This window comes from Artibeus jamaicensis, unplaced genomic scaffold, assembly GCF_021234435.1.
Source record: "Artibeus jamaicensis isolate MK-2021 breed Jamaican fruit bat unplaced genomic scaffold, CSHL_Jam_final contig_432, whole genome shotgun sequence".
NCBI classification, from domain to species: domain Eukaryota; kingdom Metazoa; phylum Chordata; class Mammalia; order Chiroptera; family Phyllostomidae; genus Artibeus; species Artibeus jamaicensis.
In genome coordinates, this window is record NW_026521828.1 from 12,849,250 (window position 1) to 12,867,762 (window position 18,513).

Genomic DNA, 18,513 nt, shown 5'->3' on the forward strand with positions numbered 1-18,513 from the left:
TCTGTCCCATTTCTTCTCCTTGTTTTTCCAGAAAAGAAAGTCCAGTTCCAGCGTTCAGTTAATGGTGAGTGTCTGCCGTCTCCCAAACGCCGGTAAATGCTGGGCCTCGACCCCTCGCTCCTGCCTCCCTCCTGCAGGCTGCACGGGGAACCCGGGGCGGGGAGAGGGTGCTCAGGGCGTGCTTGGTATGTGTGCCTCGTGTGACACTTTGTGCGTTGTGTGTGTGTGTGTGTTGTTGGCGTGTTTCTGTTGACACCTCCACCTCCATGGCCCAAACCAGCACGCAGCCTGATAGTAGGCCTGAGAGCTCCGCTGGGTAACGAAGGCGGATTTGACCCCCATCCCACACCCAGCCCTTGGCTTCTTGCTTCTCCTGCCCCCTGCTCTAGAACTCATCTCAGGGCTTGGTTTGTGCCAGGTGCAGCAAGGGTGGAGGGGCTCAGTGTGGCCAAAGCAGCGGGCACTGTGGAGGCCCTTCTTGAGCAAGGCCGCACGGGGCCTGCCGGTGGCAGAGGAGCCGCCAGCCCTGCCTTGGTCTAGATGTTCCAGCGGTGGCACGGTGGCCCACGCCCTCTTCTTCTGACTCCATCGCTGTCTCCCTCACTCGTGTGGTTTTTCTCCCCTGAAGAGCCCAGCTCTCTTGCACCGGGCGTCCGTCCCCCTACCTCTCTCTCTTCCTTTTCTGCCAATGTGTACATCCCTTCCCCATTCCGGGGCCACCATGTGCCTCTCTGCTCTTTGACACCTCCTCTTTGCTCCCTGAAGCAGAGAGAGCCCAGGAACCCTTCCCAGCCCTTCCAGAAAGGCCAGGGATCTCCTCGCATCCATCCCTCCGTCCATGGCCCCGCCACCGGCCGTCTGCTTAGCTGGACCCTTCCCCTCCTTAGGCTCAAAGGTCTGCCAGGGTTTTCAGGGGACCATCTGGATGTGAGAGCCCATGAGGCTCCCAGAGACCGGGCCACAGCGTCAGGCAGCTGGGGCAGCCCTCCATTGGCCGCGCCCGTCCTGCTGGCCGGGCTGGCCTCACCACTCTCTGTTCTCTCTGGCAGGAATCTTCAGAGAGCACCAATACCACCATTGAGGATGAAGACACCAAAGGTAGGGGGGACCTTGCCTCCAGCACCGGGGCCCCCGGGCCTCCTGGGGCCCCTTCACTGACAGCCCCATCGCCAAGCCTGCATCCTGCTCCTCTGGACGGAAACTCGCTTTGGTTCCTTCCAGACTGAGCGCACCATTTTCCCAGGTGGGGTGCTCAGCCTGCTAGTTGTACCGAGCTGGATGTTTCTTATTGCAGGGACTATGTATTTACTTTAATATGTGTCAGAAAAAAAATTAATTTAACATGTTCATGTCATAAATGTATCCTAGTGGTATGTATTTTCCTTTCGAAGTGCATGTTTTCTGCATTTATTAAGTGCACTGATTTAAAAAAAAAAAACACCATGATATAATCATCGTAAAGGAAGAGAAAGCCAAGATGCAAAAAGTTCAGGTGCATGGGAAGTATGGGCACTGCTGCCAGGAGCCATCCAGAATGTGGGAGTGACTGCGGCTGGCGACCGACCGTCCTCCAAAGCCCTGCCGTGGACGAGGGAGCAAACCGCCAGCTAGCTGTGATTGGAGGGTCAGGGAGGAAGTAGTCGGGACAGTAATGGGCACACGGCAGCCTTCGTGGGGATGCTCGCTGTGGGCCAGACTGGCAGTACTTCATACCGACCTGAACTTCATAACAACCCTGGTGGGGTAGATGCTGGGATGGAGCCCCTTCCACAGCCCCGGAAACAGAGGAGTGGAGTCGACTGTCCCCAGGTCCGGTAGCTTGTAAGGGTAGAGTTAGAACTCGAGCCCAGGCAGCGTGACTGCAGGGCCCGCTCATAACCACCGCTCTGGAGGCCGTGGCGTGTGCAGTATGGGGAATGGAGGGTGGAACACTGTCTTCCGGTCAGGGGACGCCAAACCTTCGGATGAGGTGGGGACACTCTGTGTCCTTTCCGCACCCAGCCCTCCACATCCCACTGGGATGGGGAGGCCAGAGCATCTGGGCCTGGGTCAGAGATGTTCAGATAGTTTGCCTCTAAAAGGATACAGTGATGTGGAAAGAGCATTTTGTTACATAATAAATGTTTTCGCACAGTTGCAATTCCGGCTTATAGGGCTGTTTTGATACGATAAAGGCCGTGACTACCTCTGGACTCTGCCAGGACCCCCTGGAAGACCAGGCCCACCCTGTTCATGCCCCTTTCTGGTCAGTCCCAGATCGGGCAAGGGGGGTGGTGACTAACGCCATAGCCGGGCACTAGAGCAAACCAGTTTTCTATGAAGGCATTAGTGACAACCTTTAAAAATATATATTATCTTGAAGAAGAATTCCAATGGGTGGGGGTGGAGCAAGGGAGAGCAATAGGGGAAAAAAAAAGAATTCCCTATTAGGGCCAAGTCAGTGTTCTAAGTCCCTCCCAGAATGATTTTCTAATCACATTCTGGCCCTGCCCCTGTGCATTCTGATTCTGTACTTTTGTGTTGGGCTGAGACATGGTGTTTCTAAGATGGTCCCCATATTTGAGGCTTGTTGTCACAATGGTAAGGTTGAGAGTTTGAGGAGACTCATTGTGGCCCCATAACCCCGGTCTCAGAGCAGACAGGGACCACAGAGGCAAGCTAGTTCTGTGCTTCTTCACTGGGGTGCATTTGCTGGTTGACCTTGGACAACTTACTCAACCTCTCTGAGCCTCAGTTTCCTTAGCAGTACAGAGGTAATGATAATAGTTCCAACCTCAGAGGACTGCTGTGAAGATGAAATGAGAGGCTGCATATAAAGTGCTTACACAGTGTTTGGCACATGGTAATTGTCTAATAAATCTTGATTTTTAAAAAAAACTAGAGTTGTGGTTAACAGGAAGCCACATGACATTTTTGGAACATCGATTTCACTGAAAGATTATTTCAAGGCAAATATTTCTATATTAAACAGACAGGAAACTATTTAGAAGGGAATGCAAGATTTGTATGTGCTGCAAATGCAGAATGAAAGCTGCCAAAGACATTTGCCGCCTGGGGTAATGGCTCTCGGGGTTGCACCTCGAGGACCCACCTTCACGAGGTAGTTCTCTGCTTTAGAGAGAGCGGGATGGGAAATCTGTGGTCTTGAATCTTGTTTAGCTCATCCAGGCCCCTTTTCCTGGAGGAAATCTGAGGCTCGTGGACGAGGAAGGTCACATGGGGTCATTAATGCTGAACCGGCCCCGTTCCCTGCCTCAGTGTCCCCACATGCGAAGGCCACGACGCCGGCTCAGCCAGGAGCTTTCCCCGTGTTTGGCCAGGAAGAGGAGCACTGTGCCTTCCTGAGGCCTCAGAGAAAGTTCCGGAGAGCCCTGTTCTGGTGCTAATTTGTTAAGCCTTCTTCCTAAGTGAGAATGGCAGCTGGTGGGGTGGATGCTGAGCTAACATTAAAGTTAATGAGAAATGTCATCCTCCAGGGAACACTTTCTCCTGAGCAAAGAGAGGGACGTTAATATTTCAGAGCACCTCGGGGTTCATCCCCAGGCCGCTCACCCCGAGTTTTGCTGGGCTTCTCCCCACTCCCCTGCCTCCTCCGGGTCAGCTCCAGGAAAAATTAATTTCTTCTGCAACCCAAAGAGGAACCTCAGCATCTTGGCAGAGACGTTCTGGGAAATTTCAGCCAGAAGCACTGGTCTCATCTCAGCCTTGGCATGCTGTGCGGCCTGGAGAGAGAGCCCTAACCTCTCTGGGACCTCAGCTTTCCCATCTGTCAGGGGGCACTCCGGCACTGTCAGGCGAATGCCTGGCAGATAGAAATGCCACAGGTTAGTCTGAGCAGCTGCTGGACGAACCCCTCACACAGCAGTGGGATTGCCGAGGGCGTGGGCAGGGCCCAGAACCAGAGTGGATTTCCCCTGATTTACAGAGCACTAGATCCCCAGATCTTTTTCCCAGAGACTGAAACAGCCAAGTTAGGCACTGCCTCGGGTTGCATTGATAGAGGTATAGTGTCCAGAATGTGGAGTGGATAGAGTGCTACTCCAGACCTGGTATTCTGTCATATCCAAGCCACCCCGGGACTGTGTGCTTACGCTAAGTGAGGCGTCCAGATCGCCCAAAGACCTGGGAGAGCAGATGGCCCCTCGAGTCAGACCCTGCAAACCACATCCTGGAGGCCTTCAGCCCTGAGAAGATTGCTGGAGGGGAAGGGCCTAAGTCCGGGGTGCAGGGAGCAGGTACTCAGCGCAGGGCCCCGGAAGGCAGAAAGGGACAAGGACAGTGACTAGGGGCTTTCAGGGGACAGATTTCAACCTGAACAAAGGAGGAGACAGGCGCCAATGGCAGGAGCTGCCCAACAGCACAGCAGGCTGCCCAGGGGGCTGGGAGCCCCCAAACGCTGGCCCGGACGGAACCGCCACATGCGGGGCTGCTGGGGAGTATCCCTGCCTGCAGTGAGAGGCTGTCCTCCGAGGACCTTCCCATTCAAAGACTTGAACGTGACAGTAATCAGAGCCCTCACTTGTGGAGCGCCAGATGCTGCTATTTTAACGACATAAAGCATCGTTAATTATATAAAGACGTTGATACAAAGGGCTTGGAACAGTAGCTGGTTCTTAGCGAGGACCACATATGTACCAGCTATTTCTTCTGATATATTCTTAAGTCACATAGTCAGTCCTCAGAACCACCCCATGAGGTAAGTACTATTAGTAGCTCCATTATACATATGGGGAAACTGAGGCATGGGGGATACCCCTTGCCCAAGGCCACAGTTTTTAAGAGGCAGAGCCAGGATCCAAACTCAGGGAATCTGGCTACAGAACTGACCACTTCGCTGGCCTGTCAAGGTGGCAGGGAGAGCAGCCCAGAGAGGGCCGGGCGTCAAGCACAGGCTCAGGGAGTGACTTCCAAATGGAGGAGGCAGGGTGGTGGCACCAGTTCCATGCCTTCGGTGAACCCACCTTGACTCCAGGTGGGAGAGGCTGGAATGAGGTGTCTCCTGGCAGAGGTGGGTTTTCTCCCACCCTCAGCCTCCAGCTTCTGTGAAGGAGGGCAGAGTTGGCCAGGAGGCCGGGCTCTTGGGTTCCCGGGGGTAGAGGCCACCTGGTGACTTAGGAAATTTCAAGAAGCAGGGCAAAGACGGCAGCCTCTGACCCTGGCTTGGTGCCACTCACTCATTTGTTCCTGCTGCCTCCGCTCCAGCCCCAGGCATGGCCCAAGAGGGACCTGGCAGAGCTCAGGGTCTAAGAGGGACCCCTTGCCAGCCCTGGGGATTCATAGTGGAGCTAAGAGAGAAATAATTGGTCATTCACGATGGTAGCAGACATTGAAGATGATGATTGCCATGTCTGCTGAGCGCCCACTGCGTGCCAAGCACTGTGCTGGGCAGGGCCCCTGTCTGAGGGGAAGTGGTGTGCGTGGGGTTGGGGATGTGTGATGGGCTCTGGAGCTGCAGACACTGGGCGGCTGGTCCCCTGGTGCAGGCCATTTGGCTTCTCTCACCTCCAGTTTGCTCATCTCCTAGGTGGAAGTGATAACCACAGGAAGGTGTGCTGTGAGCCGTAAGATTCTGCAGGCTGGGCACACAACACAGAGCCTGGCACGCTCCGGGCAGGCCTGTGCCAGGCTCCCGGGTCTGGCAGTCAAGGGCAGCCATGGCCCAGCCTCCGTGAAGCCGGTATTGGACTGGGGAATAGACAGCATACAGGCCCAAAGTGGCGGGGAAAGTGTTGGGCACTGGAGCCTGCGGTTAAGGTCCTCGGCTGGGAGCCCACCTCTGCGCCTTATGTGTTCTGTGTCCTTGGACAAGTCGTAACCCCCTACCAGGCCTCTATTTCCCCAATAGTTTGATAATGAGGCTGAGTCCCTGGTCTCCAGGGGTTCTTCCCGCCTGGCTGCTCTGTGACACTGTGTCCTCTGGGTCTGAGGTGAGCTCCCCAGTATGAGTTGGGGTGGAGTGTCCTGGGAAGGGGTGCGGAAAAGGTCAGGGACAGGGCCTTAGCCAGGCAACCTCTCTGTTCCACATTCCCAGATCAAGAAATGGGCTTCATGTCCATTCTGGTAGGACTGTCCTGGGAGCCAGGACACCTGATTTCAAATTCCTTTGCTACTGAGGCTCAGTCTCTTCAGGAGTCGGGTGGGGAAACCGGCCCTGCCCAGCTCCTAGGGTGTGCACGAGGAGCAGTTGTGTGTGTGGGGGGGTTAGTAAAGGGCACTTGCACCGCATACCTACTGTGTGCCAGGCTTTGGTCTGAGTGCTTTGTGCACAACCCATCATCCCACCTTCACACCCAGCCCGGGTGGGGACACTGTCATCTCATAGGACAGCCCATAGTTGCCCACCTTGTAAGCGTTTGGGCTGGAATTTAGGCAAAGCCTGTCTGATCCTGAAGTCTGGGTTCTTTCCATAACACTTGTGGCACTGAATGAAGGAGAGGTGATGGTGTCTCCATTTGACAGATGGGGCCACTGGGGCTCAGAACATGACACACCTACTGAGAAAAGTGACGTTTGTTCTTCTACCAGAAAGACAGCTACTGTTCATGTTGTTTTGGGGATGGCAAGGGAGGCCAGGTCTCACAGCAAATGGGATTCATTATGCCTAGATAGTTCTGGAAAGCTCAGTGCCTGATTTCCACAGGCACCCCAATGGAGCAAAAGGCTCCCCCAGACCTAAGGAATGAGTGAGCCCTGAGACATGCTGTAGCAGCCCAGTCTGGGCCAGGAGAGAGCCCCTGGTTCATGACTGCTAGTGGCGACCACCACACTTGCCTTGTTTGATTCGGTGGATAAAGAGAGGTGACAGGGAAGTGTATTTTGGAATCAAAACAGGTCTAGGTCAGAATGCCCACCATGGTTGCTTTTTGGAGGCAAAGGCTGCTGGCTAAGACACTGGATCTGTCCTTGTAGTTGAGGAAGCTCCACACCTTTCCCACCTGTCTAGGCCTCAGCTGCTTCTGTGGAATGGGAGTGATACCACCTACCTGTCGCAGCTACCCTGAGGACAGATGAGGCAGTGTGTGGGGGGCCCTCAGGCACATGAGGAGGACTCAGGAAATGGTAGTTGGTGCTTTATTACTGTCAAGATTGCTGCTATTTCTGTGTCCTCTCCTGCCTTGCAGTGCGGAAACAGGAAATTATAAAAGTGACAGAGCAGCTGATTGAAGCCATAAGCAATGGAGATTTTGAGTCCTACACGTGAGTTGGCTGGGCCCATCCTGCATGTCCTCCTGCCTGGATTGTTGTCTGGGGGGCTGGCGGCTGACTTCAGGGATCCTCATGTCTGATCCCCAGTCGTTCACTCTGCATGTATTGTGAATCAGAATGAACTCGTCTTTCCGTTTGGCATTCAGACTTTATGCTTTTGTTAAGCTTTCTGTTCATAACACTTCTCCATATCTCAGTCCTGCTCCTCCTGCTCCTCATATCGAATTCCCCAGGAGATAAGCTGGGAAGGAGGAGAGAAAGGCAGGCCCTTCCTTAGTCTTGCTGCATGGGCCTGGGTCTTCCAATCCGGACCTCCTCAGACCTCTGACCTCAGCTGGGCAGCAGTGGGCAGGAGTCCATAGGGTGTGCACCTCCACTGAGCAAGGGTGAGCAAAAGAATCTCAAAGTGGAACCTTAAATCCTTTGGAGAGTAAGGCAATGTGCACAAAAATAACACAATGAAACAGGTGGTGTAAGAGGTTCCCTACACACCTGGGCCAGCCTTTGGAGGGGCAGCTGGGTGCAAAGGCTGGGCTGGAGCGCCCCCTGGTGGTCACCCACACACCCTTCCTTGTCTGGCCCAGAAGTGGGCCCTGAGACTGCCCTCAGCTGGATCCCTGGCTGAATGAAGCCTCAGTCTCTTGGCCAGGGCTGACAAGGCCTGCATCTGGAAACCCCACATACGCTTTTTAGTGAACAAAAGCTGCCCATTAAGGCAGAGTGACCCCTACCTGTTGGGTTCAGGTGAGGTGGGAACAACCCAGTTGGGGTTTGCTCTTTGGGCAGCCTATTCCTGGTTTCCACTACGCCCAGGAACTGAAGTGTGTCTCCCAAAGGCTAGGCAGGTCACTGTGTGAGGATTCCCACAGCAGGGGGTGCCAAAGCCCCGGCAGTTTACTGGTGGTCTTTGGAGGAACAGGACCCGGGAAGGTGCAGGTGTGAGACTGAGGCTACACGGACCTGGGTGCGCATGCACTTGTCCTGGCATGCACCTTTGCGCTGTGTGCACGGGGGTGGCACGGGTGTGTGTGCACTGGGTGCTGCTTCAAAGCATGGGAATGTGCTGCTAAATGGGTTTTGCTCTGGCCCTAGAGAGTTAAGTCAGCCATGGGAGAGCCAGAGAGTGGCTCTGGTAGGGCACAGCCAGGGACAGAGAAAAAGAGGTGGCTCTTGTGGGCCCCAAGCCTCCCAATGCCACTTCTGGGGCCTGCTCCCACCTATGTGATGTCACCTTCTCTGGCATCTATAGTTCACTCTAGGTTCTGACAGCTTTCCATGACCTCTGGGGCCTGAGGTGCCCTGGGTCTGGCCCTGTGTAACCCTGGATAAGCCCCTTCATATCGTGAGCCTTGGCTTCCCTACTTGCACAGTGCAGCTGGCGTGGATGGTCTCCTCCTGAGGCAGGGATGCCCTGGGACCTCCTGGGACCACAGGGGCTTCCCCAGTGCGGGTGCTCAGCCTCCTGGAGGCTCAAGCTCAGGCCCCCAGGCTCGGAGGATTCTGCTGCTGGAGGGATCCTGAGCATCCCCTGTGGTCTGAGCCCAGCCTCCCAGCCCCGGGTTAATCCACCTGAAGAACTTGAGGTCCTGAGTAGAAAAGCAGGTTGCCTGGGTCACAGGGACAGGACAGTCGCAGGACAGCACTGGGACAGAGCACCCTGCACTGGCCATGGTGTCCAGCTCAGAAAATGCTGAGCCTGGCACCCTCCTACAGTTCACCCCCACCCCCATATGGGGGTCTTTGCTTTACCCAGGGTACTTTCTGTCCCTGGCTTCATTGTCATCTTCTCAGGAGTCCATGTCGTGCCGTGGAGACCTGGGGATAGGGGAGACAGTTTTTCCCTCTGCCACCCAGCTGTCAGGGTCTGCCAGGAGACTGAGACCTGGAAGGGAGCACTGCCCTGCAAACCCTTGGCCGAGGGCCTCCACGGCCATGCCCCCTCCCCGTCCCCCTGAGCATTGCCTTGTGGACCACTCTTTTCCTCATCTTCCAGAATAGAAAGAGGCTTCCAGTGAGGGCTGCTAACAGTAGGGAATCTTCGCTTGAAGTAGCACAACGTACCCTGTCTAAGGACAGACCTTCCTGGCGAGCAGAAGTCACTTTAATATGAAGGAAAAGTCTCCTTCCCAGGAAGACAAACTAAGAAACCCCCCTTGTGGATCTGCTGCCCTGGGCAGAGAGGGAGGATGGGATTTGATGTGGAGCGTAGCATCTGGGCTGAATCGTGCTGGGCAGACTCTGTACACCATTCATGCAGAATGAATGAATGCTTGGGGGCGTTAAGCCACCTGCTGGGAAAATGGCAGAGCCAGGACGTGAACCCAGGCTTCCCAGTTCTAAATGGCACCAGCCAGGCCCCACATTGCACAGTTTGCTAGCCCCTTTCCCATCCATCTGCCTCACTGATCTTGTAAGGTGGGTGCAATCACTCCAGTTTCACAGGCTCACCCTCCTTGAGTCCAGGCCCAGGATGAGAGGGTGGTGCTGAGAGGCCACCCCAGCCCCTCTTTCCTCTGACTTCCTCCTGCCAGGAAGATGTGTGACCCCGGGATGACTGCCTTCGAACCCGAGGCCCTGGGGAACCTGGTCGAGGGCCTGGACTTCCATCGATTCTATTTTGAAAACCGTGAGCAATCCCTTCTGTCTGGGGGCCTGTTGTCTGCTCTTGTTCCATGTCCTGCTGGATGGCACAGCAGGGTGACGGGCAGGGCACCCAGGGCGGCTCAGCAGCCAGCGAAGAGGAAGACCCCGTGTGGACAGGGGTTGGTACCGTCTTGGCTCCCTCTCCTAACCTTGGCATATCCAACTGCCAGCTGCCCCTCCTGTGGCTGAGGATGGGGACCTGGGAGAAGCGTGACAAGCCCTCCCGGCCTTCTCCGGCCTGTGACCCTCCCCAGGGAGGCCTTATTCCCATTTTACAGATAAGGAAGCCTCCCCATGAGGGCACACACCGAAGTTCCAGGCATCTTAACACCTGGGACCACCCCAGCTGCCCTACTGGTCACAGGCTGGCTCATGGGTTATTATGCAAGGGTCCCCCTCTGGGTGGGCAGTCTTGGGTAGAGAGGCCCCGAGCTCACGCTGCTGTGCCCTGCCTGTTTGTCTAGGTCCCTGTCCACGTGTCTCCTTCCTGGGCCCCTCCTCTGCAGGAGAGACCCAGCAGCTTTGCACCCGGGGGCTGTTGGGGGCTGAGCCTGGGCACTCTCTCACTGTGTCTCACCTTGGCCAGGGGTCAGATGGGGCCCCTGCAAGTTAGGATCATGCAGCTGAGAACTCGGAGGAAGGCCTTGGGAGGTGATATATCCAGGGTCTTCCAAAGGGAGGGCCTGGGCCACTGGCGTTTCCTCCGATGGCTCCAGTGCGAGTGGGCAGTGCACCGGCGCTCAGTGAGAACGCCGGTCCCTTTCCAAATTCTTCAGTACGTCCGGCTCCATCGAGGGCGAAGGCTCCACTGGGTGCTAGTCCGTCTTGGATGCCTCTTAACACTTTCTAATTTTCCTCTTCGTGGAAGAGAGCAGCCATCTCGGGCTGAGACCTCGTGCAGGCAGGAGTGTGGAGCCAGGGTTACGTAACTTCAGTTCGTTTCCGCTGGACTTAGGAAAGTTGTGTTCTGTGATACTGGGTGTTCACTAATCATTGTGCCAGAATGTTCTCTTGTAAAATACATTGATATAAATTAATAACGTGCATCGATTTAAGAAAATATTTTAATGAAGTACAGGTGGTCCTTGTAGGTTAACATAAAGGTGAAATTTAAGTGACTAAAGTAGAATCTAGTCCAACTCTTCATCACACCGAAGGGGAAACTGAGGCCCAGAGAGGGGAGGTGACCTGTCCAAAAGAACCCAGAGAGTCAGTGGCAGACCCTGGGCCTGACTCACCCCGGTGCCCGTCCCTTCCACGTGCTGCTGCTCTCATCCCTGCATCCTGGCCACCAGGTGGACGATCTCGCTTGCACCCAATCTGACCGAATCTTATAGAGTACAGGGGCTCAAGAGCACCCCCAAAGAGCTGTGAAGAAGGAAGCTGCATTTTTCCTCGATCGATCAAACTCTGATTCTCCAAGGTTAGCAGTGGGAGCTGAGTTGTCATGCGAAAAGAAATGGCTGGGCCCCCCAACAGTGCCCATCGCCCTGGAGCCCCCTGGCAGATCACCACAGCTATCTCTCCACTGGTCTGTCTCTGGGGGTGCTGCTTCCCTGGTGTACACTCCACAGTCTTTGCAGAGCGCAGCAGAGCAGAGACTAGGCTGAGCTGACTCTCCAGGCTCAGGGATGGGAAAAGGGAAAAGAACACAGAGAGAAGCCTGTGCTAGCCCTTGGCCTACACCTGGGCCAAGGTCATAGCACCAGCCCCCTACACATAACTGCCCACTCCTGGCCAAGCCCCGCCCTCCTGCCTACCCTTTCCTGCTGGAGCGCCTGGCTTCCTCCCCTGTGCTCTCTGCTACAGTGGATGTTGAAAGCCTGCAGTGCGTTCAGGACAGCACATTAGGGTGGTTGTTTCTTTACAGATGCCCCTTGGGGCCCCCACCCTCGTCAAGTGCCCTCAATGATGTCGAGCTCTGTTTGTCCCTTCTGGGATTGTTCTAGATTGTTCTAACTCAGTTGCACATGGAGACTGACTTCTTTTAGGTCCTACTGCATTTCTTTTAGAAACTGGGCTAGCCTGGGACATTGATTCTCTGGGCCTCAGTTTCCAGATCTGCTAAATGGATCTGTTGAACTGGATCATCTTAAGTGTCTTCAGCCCTAGGTGCTGTCGAGGATGCTCACGGAGGCCTCCTTGGATTTTGCAGGAGGGCCACTGGGTGACCTCTGACCTCTGAGTCATTTCCAAGCCTACAACACAAAAGCTGGACATTCTCTTTGTAAGCCCAGAATTGTAAGAGTCGGTTAGTCTACCCATCTAAGACTCAGTGATTTTGAGTACTTTATCCAAAGCCTGAGTAGAATGTGATTATAATCTTAGAATGGGTACTATTGGAGGCTTTCTGCAGTCTTGAAAATTAAAAAAGGCATTCCAGATTTTTCAGGAGATCAGTGACTCACAAACCTGGCTGGGCATCAGAATCAGAGAGGGTGGGAAAGGGGATGGGGGGGGTTCTTTTTACATTCTACAGATTGTTTTTGTTAAATGTTTTATTTATTTTATCCGCACCCGAGGACATGCTCACTGATTTTAGAGAGAGGGGAAGGGAGGGACAGAAACATTGATATGTTCACCAATTGGTTGCCTCTTATGTACACCCTAATGGGGAACCCCTTGCAGGTGCCTCCGCTGGGGACTGAACCCTCAACCTAGGCATGTGTCCTGACTGGGAATTAAACCTACGACTTTTCAGTTTACGGGATGAAGCTCCAACCAATTGAGCCGTGCCAGCCAGGGCAATGCTATAAGCTCTTCAACTGGGACCTCTAGGGGGCAAACATGCTGTCTGTGGGGTCTGGACCTGCATCTGGGCAATGCTAAGGAAAAGCACAGGGTTGCTCTGGAGCCCAAGACGCCTGTGGCTCGTGTCCAGCCCCTTGCTGGGTCATCGTCTCTCTGTGTTTTGTTTTCTGTCTTGCTAAAAAACATGAACAATTCCTACAATCAAAATAGGTAAAATAAAAAAATAGCAATGGTGGATAATATCCCCATAGAGAAAAAGCTTCAGATATTTTTGTCAGTTCTCACAATTGTAAAAGCTAGGCACCCCTCCCTAACTCTGAAATGCCCCATGACCGCACCCTGTGACCGCAAGCGCCACCCTTACAACTCCAAGACTGTGAGAGTCCACAATCTTAATATTCCCCAAGTTTCCATGATTCTACATGTCGAGGATAGAGGTGGCAAATGAGTGGCCCACAGGCCGTATTTGGACTGCACATATGTTCACATGGCCTGCATGATGTTTTAAATTTGGCCCATAATTAAAAATGAGACATTTCCACATAAAAATCCAGATTTCTAGATTTTTTTTGAAAAGTCAGAAAGTGGGGCAAAATGGGTCCCAGTTACCCTCTGTAGATGGGATGTGGTGAGTAGTTCACCACAGTCTCCACCACTCCCTATTGCATCCCTGATCCAGAGGCAAATGGTCAGGCGTCATTTAGCGTCTCATACCCAGCTCAGCCCCTCATACATGTAGTTGCCTGGCCTGAATAGTGATCTGGGTTCGAAACTCTAGTCTACACTGAATTGATTCTATAATCATCTTCGTCCTATATTTCTGTGTGTTTGAGACACTACAGTTCTAAATTCCATTTCCCTGGGCCTGACAACTTTGCAGTGTCTGAGATCCATCATATCTAAGCTGGGATATGACCCAGTCACCTAGAAGTTCAACCTTGCCCCCCAGGTAGCTGAGCCCTGTCACAGACACCGCTTCTCTGGAAACGAGGCAGGCAGAGGGGCCTCTGCAGGGAAGGTGGCTGGGAGTTGGGGAAGTGAAGGAAGTCAGGTGGGAAGCCCCCGGTTTCACCGGCTCTGCTTGCTCCCGTCCCCGCCTGCAGTGTGGTCCCGGAACAGCAAGCCGGTGCACACCACCATTTTGAACCCCCACATCCACCTGATGGGCGACGAGTCGGCCTGCATCGCCTACATACGCATCACGCAGTACCTGGACGCCGGCGGCATCCCTCGCACGGCCCAGTCCGAGGAGACCCGCGTCTGGCACCGCCGGGACGGCAAATGGCAGATCGTCCACTTCCACAGATCCGGGGCGCCCTCTGTCCTGCCCCAGTAAGAGCCCCTCCTTCTCGCCATCTGTCCTTAGGACCATCTAAAGGAAGTCCATGGGGTGGGGCGGGAGGACCACAGGAGGAGACCAGGCGTGCGGGCCTCTGGGGAAGAGCTGGGCGGGTCCCGTAGGTGGCAGCTGGAACTCCATCTCAGCAGGAAGGCCGGGTGGTTGTTGGAGGAAAACGGGGCGCCCCCAGGTGCACCTGCACACCCATCACACATATCGGTGTCTTCCAGTTGAAGGACCGGGCTGGGGCGCAGCGCCGCAGAGAGCTACTCTTCAGCCTTGGAATGTCGCTGCTGTTTCTCCCACCTTGGATTTTGCTGGAATTCCCCCAACCACATCACTCTGCTACCACCACCACTGCTGTCACCTTCATACCTGCGGCAAGAAAACTTGCCCCCCAAAGCCTCCACGTCTTCAAAGCAAACGGCCACATTTCCCTGCCTCCGGCCTGGCACTCTCAGTCTCTGTCCCCAGCCAGGGCAGAGCTTCCTCAGGCCTGGGTGCCCTGCATGCGGGCCCCCAGGACCCCCCCCCCTGGCCGAAGGCCAGAAAGCCCAGCTGTGTGTTCACCCAGGGGCTGGGGAGAAGGAGGGGCAGAGTTGGGAGACCCCTGATCACTCCTCTTCCAGGGGTCTCCCCCCCACCCCCGCCCCCGGAAAAGGCAGAGGAAGGCCCCCTCCGCTGTGGGAGAGCGAGAGAAGAGCAGATGCTAGGAGCCTCACCCTGCTTCAGACTAGGGCCCGGCCTCTTCTCCCGTCCTGCCCTCCCTCCAGGTCTCTGCCTGCCACTTCTCCCTCGAGGGGGGAGCTCGATCCTCTCAGGGTGCCCCCACTTTTTCCTTCCTCCTTCTCTGATGTTTACTTCCAACACTACCTGCCCATTCCACCCCTCCCTCCATCAGGCCTGGGGAATTCCAGCTTCATTGCTTCTGAGGGAGAAAACCTGATTGCTTTTCGGGGGCAAAAGAAAGCAATGTTTAGGTATCACTACTTGGACCGCATGCCTTTTTACAGCCAAACTCCTGTGTGTTTCGTAAACAGATTTCGCGTTAATGGATATTTATGTAATAATTAGACCTCTCAATTAGTGCGAAGAAGGTTGGTTGGGTTGGGAAAGAGGTGGGGAGAGGGCAGAAGGATGATTTTTTTTTTCGTTCTAGGTCCTTTGTGTATTTATTTTTAAATGTCATCTCTGAGATGGATTTTTGTCACCAGGGGTTACCCTGGCAGCGGGACTCAACCCCTGCAGGAAGAACCTCGCTGAAATTTTGGTCCCAAGGTTCCTTTGAGGACCAGATCAGTTGTTCCTGCTGAGGAGCAGCAGTAACTCAGGGCAGGCAGGGTGAGGGAAGTCATCGGGATGGAAACGCCCGGATTTTTCTTTGCCCGCCTCCCACTCGGGGTCCTGACTGCCACGCTTTCCAGGACTGCATCCCACCTGGTTCGTGTGCCACCCCCAGCGCCCCCACCCATCTCTGGGGGTGGCTCATCAGCATGTGTCTCCATCGTCCGCCCCCTCGGTGTCTGCTGGTCCCAGCAGAGCCCTGGAACGTCCACTCTTCACCCCCCGTCCTTCAGCTGTGGGTTGGCATCGCTCCCTCCCTCCCTCCTCGAGTGCCCTCTCCCCCGAGATTGACTCTGACGTGGAAGCCTCGGCACGTCCACTGGGATCTGCTGTCTGCACCGTTTTCTTTGCATGACTTTATATGCAGTAAGTATGTTGAAAAACCCAGAAAAGAAGAAAAAACACTCAGCAAAACCAATCTACATGTTTTGGACAAAAAAAGAAATAGAGGTTGTATTCTCAGTGTCCAACTTGGAAATATGTTGCTGCCTCTCTGTGCTTTTGGCCTCTGTGTGGCCGTGTTTTGCCAGCATGAGATATTGTCCCCTCTGGAGGATTTTAGGGGAGGAAGAGCCACATCCCCACGGCTGTAGAGGAGGCACTGATTCCCGCTGCGGAGTCCTGGGTGGTGGGTGGAATAGGACTGATGGGGATGTTTGGCCCAGACCTTTCTGAGTTCTCCCTGACCGTGGGCTGTCTGTTGGGCCCTTCTCTCAATTGCTGCTGCCCTGGGGACAGGTGAGGCAGGCAGGCCAGGGCCAACCGGCCAGGAAACGGGCTGCCCGAGCCTCCTGGTCTCCAAACTGGTCGATCACTGGCCACAAGCCTTGGCAGAGACCCCGCTGCCGAGGCTCAGGGGTGGGCACTTGGCCTGCCCCTGGCCCAGAGGGCTTCCTGGTAAAGCCCAGTGATCCCAGCACACCAGGAGCAAAGCTGCCTGCCTCCCTGGGAGCTGCCAGCTCCCACAGCCATCCCCAAGCCAAAGGTGTGGCCTTCACCAGGGGATGTTGCAACTACCGAGGCCAAGTCTGGTCCCTCCTTCAGCCTCGGTGTCCCCCCTCAGTTAAACAGTCCTGCCCAGCCTATGTGGCAGGGCTGATGGGGGATCAAATGGAGTGGTGAGGTGAAGCCCAATACATCTGTGAGAACTAATAGGGTTAGTCACTGGCTGGACTCCCGCTCCATTCTGAGCCTGGCCAGTCCCCTCCCCTCACCCGTGTGCCCCTCATTCTCCTCTTTGGTGTCTGTCAACTGCTTCTCAGCAGTGAACTGTGGGGCAAGAGCCGTGGTTTTGGGGTTAGTAGGTTTCATTCCCAGCTCTGACCAGGCTGGCTGTGAAACCCTGGGCAAGACCTTCCCTGCGGTGGTCCTCAGTTTCCCACAAGAAAAAACTGAGGTGGAGGACACCAATATCCTGCCTTTCATTTGCTGACACACCTCCTGCCCACTGTGTCCATCTCTAAGTACCAGGGAAGTGGAGGCAGGTCCCTACCCCAGGCCGAAATGGCCCCGCCGCAGAGGCCACACCTGCGGGTGGGCAGCTGGCAGGTGCGGGCCACGAAGGCACCAGCGTGACCCTTAGGCAGCAGGCAGGGGGGACCACAGACAAAGCAGCCCAGCGCCCACCCCCACCAGTCAGCTCTACTCCTTCAGAACATCCTGACCATGCAAAAAATCTAGACCTAAGACAAGACCTAGGTTCCGGCATGCAAACATGTTTACGGGAAAGTACTCACCGGGTTCATGCCCGCTGTGTGTTAATCCTGACCACGGCCTCCTGTCTTCCTTCAAGGGAAGACCCCCTGGGGGGATGTGTTTGTAGACTCCCCGTGCTGGTTTCTTTGTTACTATCTGTTTGGGGTTTTGTTTTGGTTCTTTCTTTTCTTTCTTGTTTTTTTCTGTTTTTAAAAATATGTGGCTGTGAACTTGAATGACCACTGCTCAAACTTTCTGCTAAAGGGGGGGAGGGGGGAAAAGAGGGGCGTCTGTTTTATTCTTGGTGTTTTCAGTGCAATAAATAGCTACAAACTTCTGTGCATGCTGGCTCCTTGTCTGGCTCAGGCACCCACTGGGAGGTCGTTTGTTTCCTGTTCTAGATCTCCCCAGTTGCCAAATAAAAACCCAGGTCTTCATTCCGATTGGACCAACTTGGTCACATGCTCAAGGCTGAGCCAATCACTGTGAAATGCCTGGGCCGCATTCCCCAATCTCACAGCCAGGGGTGGAGCTCTCAGGCACACCGCAGGGGGGGTGCGTAACAAAAGCAAAGTGGTTGTCACAATCAGGAAATAGCAAAGTCTCCCTCAGGGACCTGGGGCATGTCTCCTCCAGACCTCAGTTCCTTGTATTAAGGAGGAGGTTGTTTCAGAAGTTCTTTCCCACCCATTGTTTTCCCTCAGCCCAACCTCAAAGACAAGCCCCCAAGCCTCAGAGCTCTTGGAAACGGGTTTGGACCCTTGTACACGCGACAACCTTCACAGCGAGAGCAGAGGCCAAGGCTTATTGCAGAGGAACTTGGACGCTTCCATTTGCAGTCTTGCCCTTGAACCTGCAAATCTTAGCACCAGGCCACCCAGCTCTGCCTTCAGGAGCCCTGGCTCTCCTGCCGTGGCAAGAGGAAGGGCTTGAGGCTTGGGATGCCATTGCAGACACTCGCCAGTAGGTGGAAGCATAGGAGCAGGTTACAGGAGGAACTGTGCCCTGTGGGGCTACCACGTTCTGGGCTGTGGGTGCTCCCAGTTCACCTCAAGACGTATCCTTGAACACTCAAAAAGTACAAGCTCCACCTAAACACTATTATTATCTAATAGAACGTGACCTTTTACAGTTCAGAGCCTTTCACCGCACCTCTTGTCCCAGCTGCGATAGCCACTGTTCTGAGGATGAAGACAATGAGACTCAGTGCAGAGTGGACACGGCCGGGGCTCCAGAGCACAGCTCTGTTTCCCCCACTGTCTCCCACTCCTAGACAGCCAGCATATAACGACGGGGCTTCTCAGGAACCCCTGCCTCTGACCCTCTGCCTCTTACAGCTACTGTGTCGTATCTCAGTTGTCCATGCCTACAGGCTCTACCTCCTCACCGCACCTAAGAGTCCCAAGTCCGCTGGAGAGGGCGGGTTACCCCTCATTCTTTTGCTCAACACTCCTGGTCCTCAGGAATCAGCACTGGTGTCTTCTTCGGGAAGTCCCCTCCTCTCTCCCAGCACACCCTGGGTTCGGCCCTCCTAC

At 54.8% G+C, this 18,513-nt stretch overlaps 1 protein-coding gene across 4 annotated transcripts in view; it reads left to right on the forward strand.

Annotated features, from left to right (window-relative positions):
* CAMK2A (calcium/calmodulin dependent protein kinase II alpha) overlaps positions 1 to 14,472 on the forward strand; it is a 55,594-nt gene extending 41,122 nt beyond the window's left edge. Inside the window, exons 14-19 of one of the 4 annotated variants that reach the window (XM_037161938.2) lie at positions 32 to 64; positions 1,050 to 1,098; positions 7,122 to 7,197; positions 9,738 to 9,832; positions 13,704 to 13,932; positions 14,170 to 14,472. In XM_037161938.2, coding sequence (XP_037017833.1) covers positions 32 to 64; positions 1,050 to 1,098; positions 7,122 to 7,197; positions 9,738 to 9,832; positions 13,704 to 13,932; positions 14,170 to 14,173 — 486 coding nt within the window. In that variant the 3' untranslated portion in view covers positions 14,174 to 14,472. The remainder of the gene's footprint in view (positions 1 to 31; positions 65 to 1,049; positions 1,099 to 7,121; positions 7,198 to 9,737; positions 9,833 to 13,703; positions 13,933 to 14,169) is intronic. The other 3 variants (XM_053665926.1, XM_037161940.2, XM_037161942.2) reach the window with 3 other exon arrangements.
* The last annotated feature ends 4,041 nt before the right edge of the window (positions 14,473 to 18,513 follow it).